This window comes from Salvelinus sp. IW2-2015, unplaced genomic scaffold, assembly GCF_002910315.2.
Source record: "Salvelinus sp. IW2-2015 unplaced genomic scaffold, ASM291031v2 Un_scaffold4467, whole genome shotgun sequence".
NCBI classification, from domain to species: Eukaryota; Metazoa; Chordata; class Actinopteri; order Salmoniformes; family Salmonidae; genus Salvelinus; species Salvelinus sp. IW2-2015.
In genome coordinates, this window is record NW_019945737.1 from 17,883 (window position 1) to 32,923 (window position 15,041).

Genomic DNA, 15,041 nt, shown 5'->3' on the forward strand with positions numbered 1-15,041 from the left:
ATGTTGGTTCTACTGTAACTGGCTGGCTACAACATGTTGATTTCCTTACTGTGGACACTGTTGATCTTAGTGGCTCTCACACCATGTTGGTTCTAATTACGTGTGGTAACTGTTGCTTGCGGCTCACACATGTTGATTCTACTGTACTGGCTGGCTCACACCATGTTGATTCTACTGTACTGGCTGCTCCACACCATGTTGGTTCTACTTACTGGCTTACGCTGTACTGACTGGCTCACACCATGTTGGTTCTCTGTACTGGCTTGGCTCACACCATGTTGATTCTACTGTACTGGCTGGCTCACACCATGTTGGTTCTACTGTACTGCTGGCTCACACCTGTTGATTCTACTGTACTGGCTCACACCATGTTGTTTACTGTACTGGCTGGCTCACACCATGTTGAATTCTACTGTACTGGCTGGCTGCACACCATGTTGATTTATTTAATGGTTGGATTTCTACTGTACTGGCCTGCTCACACCATGTTGTTCTACTGTACTGGCTGGCTCACACCATGTTGATTCTACTGTACTGGCTGGCTCCACCATGTTGATTCTACTGTACTGGCTGGCTCACACCATGTTGATTCTACTGTACTGGCTGGCTCTACACCATGTTGATTCTACTGTAACTGGACTGGCTCACACACATGTTGATTCTACTGTACTGGCTGGCTCACACCATGTTGATTCTACTGTACTGGCTGGCCTCACACCATGTTGATTCTAACTGTACTGGCCTGGCTCACCATGTTGATTCTACTGTACTGACTGGCTCACACCATGTTGATTTACTGACTGCTGCTCACACCATGTTGATTCTACTGTAACTGGCTGGCTCACACCATGTTGATTCTACTGTACTGCTGGCTCACACCATGTTGATTCACTGTACTGGCTGGCTCACACCATGTTGATTCTACTGTACTGGCTGGCTCACACCATGTTGATTCTACTGTACTGGCTGGCTCACACCATGTTGATTCTACTGTACTGGCTGGCTTTCACACCATGTTGATTCTACTGTACTGGGCTGGCTCACACCATGTTGATTCTACTGTACTGGCTGGCTCACACCATGTTGATTCTACTGTTACTGGCTGGCTCACACCATGTTGATTCTACTGTACTGACTGGCTCACACCATGTTGATTCTACTGTACTGGCTGGCTCACACACCATGTTGATTCTACTGTAACTGGCTGGCTCACACCATGTTGATTCTACTGTACTGGCTGGCTCACACACCATGTTGATTCTACTGTACTGGCTGGCTCACACCATGTTGATCTACTGTACTGCTGGCTCACACATGTTGATTCTACTGTACTGGTGGCTCACACCATGTTGATTCTACAGTACTGGCTGGCACACACATGTTGATTCTACTGTACTGGCTCACACAGCACCATGTTGATTCTACTGTATCTGGGCTGGCTCACACCAAATGTTGATTCTACTGTACTGGCTGGCTCACACCATGTTTGATTCTACTGTACTGGCTGGCTCACACCTGTTGATTCTACTGTACTGCTCACACACACCATGTTGATTCTACGTACTGGCTGGCTCACACCATGTTGATTCTACTGTACTGGCTGGCTCACACCATGTTGATTCTACTGTACTGGCTGGCTCACACATGTTGATTCTACTGTATCTGGTGGCTCACACCATGTTGATTTCTACTGTACTGGCTGGCTCACACCATGTTGATTCTACTGTACTGGTGGCTCACACCATGTTGATTCTACTGTACTGGCTGGCTCACACCAATGTTGATTCTACTTACTTGGCTCACACCATGTTGATTCTACTGTACTGGCTGGTCACACTGTTGATCTACTTACTGGCTGGCTTCACACCATGTTGGTTCACTGTACTGGCTGGCTCACAACACAATGTAGATTATATTGTACTGGCTGGCTCACCACAGGCGTAAGCATACCTGTAGCGCCTACGTCAGATGCCGAGCAGTTGCCATACCAGGCGGTGATGCAACCGGTCAGGATGGCTCTCGATGTGTGCAGCTAAGAATTTTTGAGGATCTGGGGACCGATGCCAATTCTTTTCAGTCTCCTGAGGGGGAAAAGGTTTTGTCATGCCCTCTTCACGACTGTCTTGGTGTGTGTTTGGACCATGATAGTTTGTTTGGTGATGTTGGACAACAAGGAACTTGAAACTCTCGACCCGCTCCACTACAAGCCCCGTCGATGTGAATGGGGCCATGTTCGGCCCAGCCTTTTCCTGTAGTCCACGATCAGCTCCTTTGTCTTGCTCACATTGAGGGAGAGGTTGTTGTCCTGGCACCACATTGCAGTTCTCTGACGCTGATCATTCAGGTGAGAAAAACATCACCAGATATGCCAGTGTGAGAATCTCGTCATCATGCAAGCGGTCAGACAAGTGAATGAATGGTCAGTAAAGAAAACTTGAAGCTCGTCTCTCAATTTTAAAAAGAAACGTGTCAATACCTTGCCATTGATAACCAGCGCACTTCTTGTATGTGTAAAAGCGTTACATGGTCGCTGCCAGATCTTTGCATAATGCAGAAAATACACAAGAGTTCAGGGGCATTGCTTTAACAAAGTTAACCATTTTCACTGTAGTGTCCAAAAAGTCTTTCAAGCATTCCTTGGCAACAAGAGCCTCTCGGTGGATGCTTGCAGTGTACCCAAGTAGCGTCGGGAGCAATTGCTTGCATGTGCGTTACCACTCCACTATGTCTCCCTGTCATGGCTTTTGCGCCATCAGTAAGATACAACACATCTTGACCAACCAAAGTTCATTTGATGTCACAAAGCTGTCCAGTACTTTAAAAAATACCTCTCCTGTTGTCCTGGTTTCCAGAAGAGGATGTCTTCTTTAATTGATCCCCATAAACGGACATATACCAGGAGCTGTGCAGCCCGCCACGTCTGTTTACTCATCCAGCTGTAACCATAGAATTACTAGCTTGTATGCAAAGTAATTGTTTCTGAACATCTTCTGCATGTCACTGATGCGTCGTGAAACGGTGTTGTTTGATGAAGGCATTGTCTGTAATATTTTTTGGGGGCCTTTTCCCCCAGTATTGTCCCAGCCATTCCACAGCAGCAGAAGAATTAAGTCCTCCACAATAGTATGGGGCTTGCCTGTCCTAGCCACTTGGTAGCTCACCATTATAAGACACTTCTAGATCCTTATTATAATGGTATCTTTTGCTATACATGTCTTACTACTCAAAAATCATATAATTTCTCGCTCCAAAATTCCCATGGCTTATTTTCAAATTGGCATGTTTTGTTTCTAAATGTCTGCGCAAAGAGTGAAGATTTCATTGAGTTTTGAGAGAGTACTTTTGCACTGTGCTGAGGAAAGCACTACTCACAATATAAGTGAATCCCAAATCAATGTAGTTCTCATCATATTTTCGGCTCTTCATGGTACAACGTCCCTGTCTGTTGTTCGGTGCTTTCCTGGTAAGGGGAGTAGCTCTTCAGCTGCAACAGATTCACAACTGTCAGTGTCCATGCTAGCTGGGCTTAACAACAAATGTAGAATTACTGATGCTAGCTGGGCTAACAACAAATGTATAAATTATTGATGGTTAGCATTGGGATGTGCTCGTGGAACAGCGGTGTGTCGTCAACAGGTGCAGTACTGCCTGGTAGTAGGCAGTACTACCAGTAGAGCTGGTATGTGTCTCTATGGATGCTGGCCTTACTTTTTTTTAACCATTAATACATTTTTGCGCAAACGGAATGAGCAGCAGCTACGTTTGGCTAAATATACGGACTGTACTAGAACCAAGAAATTTGATCATATTACTCCAGTGCAAGCTTCCCTACACTGGCTTCCTGTTAAGGCAAGGGCTGATTTCAAGGTTTTACTGTTAACTATAAAGCGTTACATGGGCTTGCTCCTACCTATCTTTCCGAGTTGGTCCTGCGTACATACCTACACGTACGCTACGGTCACAAGACGCAGGCCTCCTAATTGTCCTAGAATTTCTAAGCAAACAGCTGGAGGCAGGGCTTTCTCCTATAGATCTCCATTTTTTATGGAATGGTCTGCCCTACCCATGTGAGAGACGCAGACTCTGTCTCAACCTTTAAGTCTTTACTGAAGACTTATCTCTTCAGTAGGTCATATGATTGAGTGTAGTCTGGCCCAGGAGTGTGAAGGTGAACGGAAAGGCTCTGGAGCAACGAACGCCCTTGCTGTCTCTGCCTGGCCGGTTCCCTCCACTGGGATTCTCTACTCTAACCTATTACAGGGGCTGAGTCACTGGCTTACTGGTGCTCTTTCATGCCGTCCCTAGGAGAGGTGCGTCACTTGAGTGGGTTGAGTACTGACGTGATCTTCCTGTCTGGGTTGGCGCCCCCCCTTGGTTTGTGCTGTGGTGGAGATCTTTGTGGGCTAATACTCGGCTTGTCTCAGGATTGTAAGTTGGTGGTTGAAGATATCCCTCTAGTGGTGCGGGGGCTGTGCTTTGGCAAAAGTGGGTGGGGTTATATCCTTCCTGTTTGGCCCTGTCCGGGGGTTTCTTCGGATGGGGCCAAGTGTCTCTGACCCTCCCTGTCTCAGCCTCCAGTATTTATGCTGCCAGTAGTTTGTGTCGGGGGCTAGGGCCAGTTGGTTATATCTGGAGTACGTCTCCTGTCTTATCCAGTGTCCTGTGTGAATTTAAGTATGCTCTCTCTATTCTCTCCTTCTTCTCTTCTCTCGGAGGACTGAGCCCTAAGGACCATACGTCTGGACTACCGGGCATGATGACTCTTGCTGTCCCCAGTCCACCTGGCCTTGCTGCTGTCCCAGTTTCAACTGTTCTGCCTACGGTTATGGAACGCCTACCTGTCCCCAGACCTGCTGTTCTCAACTCTTAATTATCGGCTATGAAAAAGCCAACTGACATTTATTCCTGATTATTATTTGACCATACTTGTCATTTATGAAACATCTTGGCTCTCTCTAATTCTCTCCTTCTCTCTTTCTTTTTCTCTCTCGAGGAGCTGGGCCCTGGGACCGTGCGTCGGGACTGCCGGGCATGATGGCTCCTTGCTGTCCCCAGTCCACCTGGCCTTGCTGCTGTCCCAGTTTCAGCTGTTTCTGCTGCGGTTATGGAACCCCTACCTGTCCCAGACCTGCTGTTTTCAACTCTTAAATTATGGGCTATGAAAAGCCAACTGAAATTTATTCCTGATTATTATTTGACCATGCTTGTCATTTATGAACATTTTGAAACATCTTGGCCATGTTCTGTTATAATCTCCACCCGGCACAGCCAGAAGAGGACTGGCCACCCCTCATAGCCTGGTTCCTCTCTAGGTTTCGGCTTTTTTAGGGAGTTTTTCCTAGCCACCGTGCTTCTACACCTGCATTGCTTGCTGTTTGGTTTTTAGGCTGGGTTTTTTGTACAACACTTCGAGATATTGGCTGACTTGTACCGAATGTACGAAGGGCTATATAAAATAAACTTGATTGATTAGTGGAATTCCCGCGAGAGAGTAACGGTTAATGTGATTGGATGTTAATTACTTGACGAGGCTACCCGTATTTGACATTGTGTTATTTTATTYAACACTATATGGTTTCATTTTATTTTTTGGCAGTGAAACAAGAATACTCCGGTGAGAAAAAAAACTCACCCAAATGTATAGCCCCGTTGAAAAATCTAAAWMGACTGTTGTAAATTTGAATTATTATTATTATTTTTTTAAACAAGTGAATCACATTTTTATTTGGCGTACCCCCGATGGCATTGCGCGTACGTACCCCAGTTTGGTAATACCTGGTCTAGGGTATCCAGAAGGATGCTGTTGATGTGAGCCATGACCAGCCTTTCAAAGGACTTTGTGGCTACGGAGCGATAATCATTTAGGCAGGTTACCTTCGCTTCCTTGGGCACAGGGACTATGGTGGTCTGCTTGAAACATGTAGGAATTACAGACTCAGTCAGGGAGAGGTTAAAAACGTCAGTGAAGACGCTTGTCAGTTGGTCCGCACATACTTTGAGCACACGTCCTGGTAATCCATCTGGCCCCGCGGCTTTGTGAATGTTGACCCGTTTAAAGGTCTTGCTCACATCGGCTACAGAGAGCGTTATCACAGTCATCCAGAACAGCTGGTTRTCTTGTGCATGCTTCAGTGTTGCTTGCCTCAATGCGAACATAAAAGGCATTTAGCTCGTCTGGTAGGCTCGCGTCACTGGGCAGCTCACGTCTGGGTTTTCCTTTGTAGTCCGCAATAGTTTTCAAGCCCTTGCTTCAGCCACAATTCGGTGGAACATAAGATATTACAGTTCTTAATGTCCCGTTGGTAGGATAATCGAAGATCATCAATTTTATTTTCCAATGATTGCGTGTTAGCAAGTAGAACGAAGACAGCCCGATCTCCCAATACCATTCACACCACAGGATTAGTAATTTCAAGTGAAAAGGTCGAAGTATGGGCCACTGCTAACACCCCTGATTCAACTACTCGCAAAGCTCTTGATTAGTTGAATCAGCTGTGCTAGTGCTGGGCTGGAACAAAACATTTCCAGTCCTTGGGATCCCAGAGGAACAGACAGAAAACACAGTCCTAGACAGACAGGTGTCTTACTTCATTATCCCAGCGGAACAGACAGACAGGTATCTTACTTCATTATCCCAGCGGAACAGACAGACAGGTATCTTACTTCATTATCCCAGCGAACCGACAGACAGGTATTTTACTTCATTATCCCAGCGGAACAGACAGACAGGTATCTTACTTCATTGAAAGGGGACTCTGGTTGGGGAAAGCAGGTCGTAGTTTGGGCATGCAGACTGTAGAGCCAGGCATGTCCCCATCCCCCTGGGGCCAGCCCAATCCAACACCCGCTGAGGCCACAGGCAATGGGACTCCTGCAGGGCCCGCACAGACATGTGGCTCTCACGGTTACTCCCCGGGAGGGTGAACTTGGCAAACTTCATCTTCAAAACCTAAGAGAGCATTTTATTGTCAGTTTAAGATGTGCCTTGAGTCATAAACTCCTTACAGGACATAACAGACAGAGGTTTGTTTGAGGACCTCTTCACCGATGTCCAGGTTTCCCTGAAAAGCCTGGACCAGGATGGTCCCGTCGAAGCAGACTGACTTCTTCTGGATGCGGACCTTCTTCCCATAGATCAGATTCTTAAGGTAGGCCTTTCCCTAAAGAGCAAAACAAGTCAATGCACATTTTGTGAGCAGAAGGACTCTACTGAAAATACATCACAATGTGTCAACCCATTCACACATATATGACACCAAATACTAAACACTAACCCTTGAGATAAGAATCCTATTTTGCGAAGGGGACCTGCCATATTTCCACATAGACATTAATGACAGCGAGAGGAACAGAGTACCTGCAGGAAATGTGCTGAGTCTTGGTCAGTGGACACATTGAAGCCCCGGAACTTGTACTTCTTGGCCAGACAAGGTGCCTGTAGATCCCTGGCAGCTCCACCAGAGCTGACCGACTGACAAACTCTGTGTTCCCATAGTCAATGTAGGACACGTGAAACTGGACACAAGATGGAGATTGGAATGTCAGTCTGCATCCCAAATGACATCCTATTCCCTATATAATGCACTACTTTTGACCAGGACCTATAGGGATAAGTAGTGCACTATAGGAATAGGGTGCCATTTGGAAACAATGTTTCTTTTAAAGACAAGTTGGATACATAGTCAGCACCACAGCCAGCCTCCTCACGCCAGCCTCCTCACGCCAGTCAGCACCATAGCCCTCCTCACGCCAGTCAGCACCACAGCCAGCCTCCTCACGCCAGTCAGCACCAGCCAGCCTCCCTCACGCCAGTCAGCACCACAGCCCCTCACGCCAGTCAGCACCAACAGCCAGCCTCCTCACGCCGTCAGACACAGCCTCCTCACGTCAGTCAGCACCATAGCCTCCTCCACGCCAGTCAGCACACACAGCCAGCCTCCTCACATCAGTCAGCACCACAGCCAGCCTCCTCACGTCAGTCAGCACCACAGCCAGCCTCCTCACATCAGTCAGCACCACAGCCTCCTCACGTCAGTCATCACCACACCACTGGTTACACACCAGCTGCAATTCCAAATCTGTCTAAATCTATTACCTGTCTAAGCCACTTAACTTCCAAACCAGGATCTCATCAGCACAGCCTCAGGTGGATACAGACAGATCATGCTTGTGTCAGAATGAAGGTATGAACCACAATGATACATTGATAAGCCCCCTCACATCATGTACTGTAGGCTTTTCCAGACAGCGAGGTGGTCAGTATGTCCCAAATTCCCCATAGGGCTCTGGTCAAAAGTAGTGCACTTTATAGGGAATAGGGACCAGAGCCCTGGTCAAAAGTAGTGCACTTTATATGGAATAGGGTGCCATGTGGGTAGTATCCAGACACTCATTGACTCACATTATCAGTCTGCTGCAGGACCTTGCACCTGTACCAATAGCTGTCCTCAGAGAAGACTGCCCCATAAATCTAGAGGCAAACACAAGATAGATGCAATGTATGAATCCAATGATAATGGTCTCTCTTCTCCATCTCTCCAAGTCCAGCTGCTACCTTTCTTTACCTTCTGAGGATTGGGAGTTCCAAGTAACCTTGGGGCTGTTGGGCATTTGTCTGCCAAGGCATTTCTTATGTTTTCAATGGCWTGATCGTCCTTGACATTCTACAACACATAACAAACAAACATATGGGAGTTTACTGTGTGTACATGTTTGGGTTACATTTCTTTGGTGTTCTTGTGTAAATCAAATGACTCAATCAACAGGTGAAATGTTCAACCAAAGTTCTAACGTTAATGAATTCAATAGTGGGATGTGCTACGTGTAGTTAGCTACGTTACCTGTGCCCAAAACGTGCTGGCATCCAACACGTGTGTTACACCAACAAGCTCCACTAAAATTAAATGAAARCAGTATTAATACGTGAAGGATATTTTCATAATTAAGTGGATAGGTATAGAAATATTTAGACGACAACAAAAAAAACTCACTATTCTCACCGTCCATCATTCATTGGTCTATGTTTATAGGTTGATTGGCTGTGATGTACAAAACACAACATGATTATGCGCTAGCATGCATGGCTACGGCTCCCTGGCTAGGCCAAKGTGAAATCTATCAATTTATAAATTCAAGTTTTTGGATAAATAATTTGTTCTAAAAAACAGATGTTGTCCATGAAACAGACAAAAATAAAAATACATTTACAGTAGGTCAACCTAATAATCTCACCTGTTTGGACCTTGATATGCGTCTTCTGTAAACGAAAAAAAGGTATGCACTTTGAGAAAATGAATGCTGAGGTCAAGCGGTTCATGAAAAAACGGGCACGCCCGAAGGCATTTTTTTTATGTGATACTCTACAGTGGGTCTCTTAGCAGGTGTAAATAATGTGTAGTACATATTAAAGCGATAAGGCACGAGGGGATGTGGTATATTGCCAATATACCATGGCCAAGGGCTGTTCTTAACCCTGACGCAACGCGGAGCGCCTCTGATCTGGCGGACTCACTAGACACATACTTCGTTTGTAAATAATGTCTGAGTGTTGGACCACGCGCCTGGCTTTCCGTAAATTACAAAACACAAGAAAATGCTTTATATAAGAAATCTAATTATTTATACTTTTGATGCTTAAGTATATTTTTACTCAAGTAGTATTTTACTGGGTGACTTTCACTTTTATTTGAGTCATTTTCTCTTAAGGTATCTTTACTCTTACTCAAGTATGAAACTGTGGTACTTTTTCCACCACTCAAGTTACAAGGAGCTGCACAAGACCATATTTTGTTTAGCTTTATACACTGACTATAGCCAACAAACAATTGTTCTGTTGTTTATATACCAAGCTCTGCACCAGATGATGTCKCTGTTACCATCTACTGAATGTAATAATGTGTGGCTAGCCAGGAGTCATCATGAACAATACAATATCTTATGAAAAGTATTTTTGATATGAATTCTTTAATAAAATTCAGTCTTCTGATGAAATGCCAAAACAACCATTGCCACTGAATCCCCCTCCCCATTTGCATCAATACATCTTAACACACAAAAACACCCTAAACCCCTAGCTCCATTCCAGTGCAAACATCAACCATGATTGTAAGACACTTCTTCTTGTGTCATCTAGTCTGCATAGCAGACTGGTTTATAATGGTAACAAAGATCAAAGCTTAGAGGACAACTTCAATTTAAAGGCTGAATTCAACCAGTAACTGCAGTTTTCAACATTTGAAATGAGCCCCAAATGGTACGCTGCTTTTCCCTACAGGGCCCATAGGACTCCGGTCAAAAGTAATGCACTATAAAGGGAATTGGTCTGGTCAAAAGTAGTGCACTATAAAGGGAATAGGGTGCCATTTAAGAAGCAGACTCAGTGTCTCTTCTTTTCAATAAATAACACTCCAGTCTCAACAGTTCTTTAATTGTTGAGTCACTTGGTGACATTGACATCGGCTCCATATATGAAGTCCTCTGGGAGCGTCTCAACAGGGATGGAGCTCAACTGTTCATCAAGAGAACGTAGTGTCCACAGCTTCTCCAGTTCATACACCTCTCTGGTCTCTGGTAGCATGAAGTGGACCACCATCCTTCCTACAGGGGGGAAAGGAGAGAGAGACAGAGATAGAGAGAGAGACAGAGAAGGGAGAGGGAAGAGAGAGAGAGAGACAGAGAAGGGAGAGAGAGAGACAGAAGGGAGAGAGACAGAGAGAGAGAAGGGAGAGAGACAGAGAGAGAGAAGGGAGACAGAGAGAGAGACAGAGAGAGAGACAGAGAGACAAGTGAGACAGAGAGAGACAGGAGACAGAGCGAGAGGAGACAGAGCGAGAGGAGACAGAGCGAGAGGAGACAGAGCGAGAGGAGACAGAGCGAGAGGAGACAGAGCGAGAGGAGACAGCGAGAAAGAGAGAGCAATGGGATTAGCAAGTAAGAAATTGACATTTTCACAAATGTAATAACCTTACCTTATTAACCACATGTAACAGTATAGCTTCCGTCCCTCTCCTCGCCCCTACCTGGGCTAGAACCAGGGACCCTCTGCACACATCGACAACAGTCACCCACGAAGCATCGTTACCCATCGCGTCACAAAAGCCGAGGCCCTTGCAGAGCAAGGGGAACAACTACTTCAAGGCCTCAGAGCGACTGCCGTCACCGATTGAAACGCTATTAGCGCGCACCACCGCTAACTAGCTAGTCATTTCACATCAGTTACACACATATCCTGAGAAAATATATCAGTGTAATATTTCTAGAGACCATCAGTGTGTTATTTCAGTAAATGATTATAATCTTCATGTACTATAATCCACAGGAGCAGATCATCAAACATACCAAAGTCAATGCACATCCAGTCTTCTGCATCCTTTCCCTCAATCTTGYCATGTGGGTCCCCATCTTTCTTCATATATTTGTACTGACAAAATATGAAACATGTATTATAACACAGTGGTGCCAAATGTACATGGCATTTTCTGCACAGCTTTGACCAGCAGCACCATTATTCACATGTTCCAAATACATGTGAATAATTCACATGTTACTCAATTTGAGTAACTTTCCCGGAAATTCCCAGGTTTCCTGCTTATTCCCTTCGGATTCAGTGATTCTTCCTACCAGGATTTCTGGAAAACCTGGACATTTGGGGAAAGTTACCGGAATTTTGCAAACCTACAATTGATTCAATAAAGGAATTACCACTTTAATGGCGTAGAGGGCCATGGCACGGAGGTGTCTTGAGGAGGACCCGCTGACAACGATGAAGTAGTCTGTGTACTTGATGTCCTCAGGCACCTTGATGACACAGATGTCTGCTGCATTCTCCTGGCGGAGCAGGGACACCAACACGTCGATGTTAAAGTCCTCCTGCGGGTTTCCTARAGCAAGGAGAGAGGGAGGATCTAAACAGTCATTCAGTATGTGCATTCGTAATACACTAGCCTGGYTGTATTGTATCAGTAACAAAGTAAAGGAAGTTTCATTTAAAATGTTACATAGAATCTCTCKTMTGAAACARGTTTTGGAAAGATTCAAGCTACATATTGACTATAACTGTGATTTCTGTGGAATGGAAAAGGAGACYATTTTGCATTTGTTTTTTGCCTGTATTTATAGTAGAATGTTTTGGAGGTGGTGTTTTGGAGGTGAGTAAACTCCGACAGTTATCCCTATATGAAGCTTTATAATTGGTCWACAGAAAAGTGTCATGCACAACCCTGTAATTTCGAAAAAAATACGTAACGAACTTTAACACGAAGAGGCAGGTATGGCGCTTAGCTAGATCAGATAGTGTGACTGTAATTGAATTGGGTGCCTGGTAACCATGTCATTAACGTTACTCACACTACTAACGTTAGCTAGCTAGTTATCTGATTGAGTCAATTTTAGTTCTACTTACTTTTGCTTGAGTCACTCTGCATCTCATATTGATCTTGTTGTGCCAGAAGCTTGCCAGGGCTGTCCAATTTTAAAACATTCTCTTCATTATGTAAATCGGGGTAATATCGTCTAATACCGTTGTAAAATGCAGAGAGGTGTGGATGCAATTGTTGAGAGGCAAGACATGTGTAACGTCGATACAAAAATGATGTGCTGCGTCGCGCTTTTGAAATTAAACACGCACCTCTAACGACACCAGTATATCCTCGAATAACATTATGTGAAAGTATCTGAGAGAGAAATTGCCTAGAACAATTTAGTACACACATGATTTAGCTATCGTGTCATTGCCATCAAAACGCATGTGATTTGTTTGTTTTTCCAAGGACTGTCTAGAAACAGGAAGTGTTTTTGATTCCAGGACTCTGATTGGTTGAAGTGTTTTCTTCGCTGTTTACGCCTCCTTCCGTACAGCAGTCCTCCTGGATGCGCTTTACCGCCGCCTAATGTACAGGAGTGGGACTTTGTGAAGTAGCATACCAAATAATATTGCTCTCGTTTCAGCTATAAAACATATTTAAATATTTAATCGCTCTCTAAAGCCATACAATCAACTTCTTATAAAGGTTTCAGAATGCATCCATATTTATCAAATTGTGTTACTATTTTTGGTTTAATCTGTTTCACCACCCCCTCCACACAACAAATATTCTTCAAATATTTATTTTTTACCACCTTTGTAAGCAGTAAGAGAGTCAAACATTTGGTGCATTTCAGTGAGATCATTTATTTTCCACAGGCTTTATCGTGAAATCAGAGTGAAAAAATATAAAATATTTTCAGTACCAACAATTTATCAAAAGTAAGATTGACTGTATAAAATGGAGTTATCAATGCCCCTGACCTGAAAAGGCCCACATGCATATATAACTCAGTGAGTCATGTCATTACTCAGCTTACATTTGGTCTCTGTATGCAGCACCAGCAAATCAATATCGGTTTTAATCCAGCAGCTATCAGACAATGCTATTGTCCAAAACTGTACCTTATTCCCCATAGGGCTCTGACAAAAGTAGTGCACTATATAGGGAGTCATTTGGGATGCCCTACCATCTCTATATAGGGAATAGGGTGCCATTTGGGATGCCCATTCCATCTCTCTGACTGAGGATACAGGCCAGCTCACCCCCAACATAACCCCTTGGCATTTTTCATTGGTCTGTTTACTTTGTAATTGTTGCTGTGAAAATTGTTGTACCCGTGTGGTGTGTGTGGTGCATAGTAGATGTCTGCATCCCAAATGGCACCCATAGGACTTTGGTCAAAAGTAGTGCACTATATAGGGAATAGTGTGCCATTTGGAATGAAGTACATATCTTTCCCTTCTCCCCAAATGGATTCAGGCTTGGGTTGTCACTCATTCGGACTGGGCAGTGTCTGAGTCCAGGAACACATTGAGCCTCAGGCCCACTGGAATGTGGTCGGTGAGGCCAGCAAGCTGGGTCACAAAGGTGAACTCCTCAATTTCCTATAGCAGAGAAAGAAAAAGATGCAATAACACCAGAATTAATAATAGACCCNGTAAAATGCAGAGAGGTGTGGATGCAATTGTTGAGAGGCAAGACATGTGTTACGTCGATACAAAAATGATGTGCTGCGCCGCGCTTTTGAAATTAAACACGCACCTCTAACGACACCAGTATACCCTCGAATAACATTATGTGAAAGTATCTGAGAGAGAAATTGCCTAGAACAATTTAGTACACACATGATTTAGCTATCGTGTCATTGCCATCAAAACGCATGTGATTTGTTTGTTTTRCCAAGGACTGTCTAGAAACAGGAAGTGTTTCTGATTCCAGGACTCTGATTGGTTGAGGTGTTTTCTTCGCTGTTTACGCCTCRTTCCGTACAGTACTCCTCCTGGATGCGCTTTACCGCCGCCTAATGTACAGGAGTGYGACTTTGAAGTAGCATACCAAATAATATTGCTCTCGTTTCAGCTATAAAACATTTAAATATTTAATCTCTCTCTAAATCCATACAATCAACTTCTTATAAAGGTTTCAGAATGCATCCATATTTATCAAATTGTGTTACTGTTTTAATCTGTTTCACCACCCCCTCCACACAACAAATATTCTTCAAATATTTATTTTTACCACCTTTGTAATCAGTAAGAGAGTCAAACATTTGGTGCATTTCAGTGAGATCATTTATTTTCCACAGGCATTATCGTGAAATCAGAGTGAAAAAATATAAAATATTTTCAGTACCAACAATTTACCAAAAGTAAGATTGYCTGTATAAAATGGAGTTATCAATGCCCCGGACCTGAAAAGGCCCACATGTATATATAACTCAGTGTGTCATGTCATTACTCAGCTTACATTTGGTCTCTGTATGCAGCACCAGCAAATCAATATCAGTTTTAATCCAGCAGCTATCAGACAATGGTATTGTCCAAAACTGTATCTTATTCCCCARAGGGCTCTGACAAAAGTAGTGCACTATATAGGGAGTCATTTGGGATGCCTTACCATCTCTATATAGGGAATAAGGTGCCATTTGGGATGCCCATTCCATCTCTCTGACTGAGGATACAGGCCAGCTCACCCCCAACATAACCCCTTGGCATTTTTCATTGGTCTGTTTACTTT

At 44.2% G+C, this 15,041-nt stretch overlaps 3 protein-coding genes across 4 annotated transcripts in view; all 3 read right to left on the bottom strand.

Annotated features, from left to right (window-relative positions):
* Positions 1-9,517, bottom strand: part of stk31 (serine/threonine kinase 31) — a gene marked incomplete at its 3' end in the record, with an annotated part of 20,746 nt that extends 11,229 nt beyond the window's left edge. Inside the window, 12 exon segments of the mRNA XM_070441658.1 lie at positions 5,760-5,907; positions 6,143-6,248; positions 6,739-6,817; positions 6,868-6,949; positions 7,038-7,160; positions 7,358-7,446; positions 7,449-7,515; positions 8,402-8,470; positions 8,565-8,663; positions 8,841-8,893; positions 8,991-9,038; positions 9,232-9,517. Coding sequence (XP_070297759.1) covers positions 5,760-5,907; positions 6,143-6,248; positions 6,739-6,817; positions 6,868-6,949; positions 7,038-7,160; positions 7,358-7,446; positions 7,449-7,515; positions 8,402-8,470; positions 8,565-8,663; positions 8,841-8,893; positions 8,991-9,009 — 934 coding nt within the window.
* Positions 9,518-9,944: 427 nt separating this feature from the next.
* On the bottom strand, positions 9,945-12,788 carry malsu1 (mitochondrial assembly of ribosomal large subunit 1). 2 transcript variants are annotated; one of them, XM_024143866.2, is made up of 4 exons: positions 12,401-12,788; positions 11,701-11,903; positions 11,338-11,419; positions 9,945-10,596 (listed from the first exon to the last, which is right to left on the bottom strand). In XM_024143866.2, exons 1-4 carry the CDS (start codon positions 12,708-12,710, stop codon positions 10,436-10,438), a joined length of 756 nt encoding a protein of 251 aa, XP_023999634.1. In that variant the 5' UTR covers positions 12,711-12,788; the 3' UTR covers positions 9,945-10,435. The 2 variants fall into 2 exon arrangements, with proteins under 2 accessions (XP_023999634.1, XP_023999635.1); XM_024143867.2 differs by having other exon boundaries at positions 11,701-11,879; positions 12,401-12,787.
* A 348-nt stretch (positions 12,789-13,136) lies between these two features.
* The window catches only part of smpd5 (sphingomyelin phosphodiesterase 5), a 9,059-nt gene continuing 7,154 nt past the window's right edge, over positions 13,137-15,041 (bottom strand). Inside the window, 1 exon segment of the mRNA XM_024143865.2 lies at positions 13,137-13,909. Coding sequence (XP_023999633.2) covers positions 13,799-13,909 — 111 coding nt within the window. The 3' untranslated portion in view covers positions 13,137-13,798.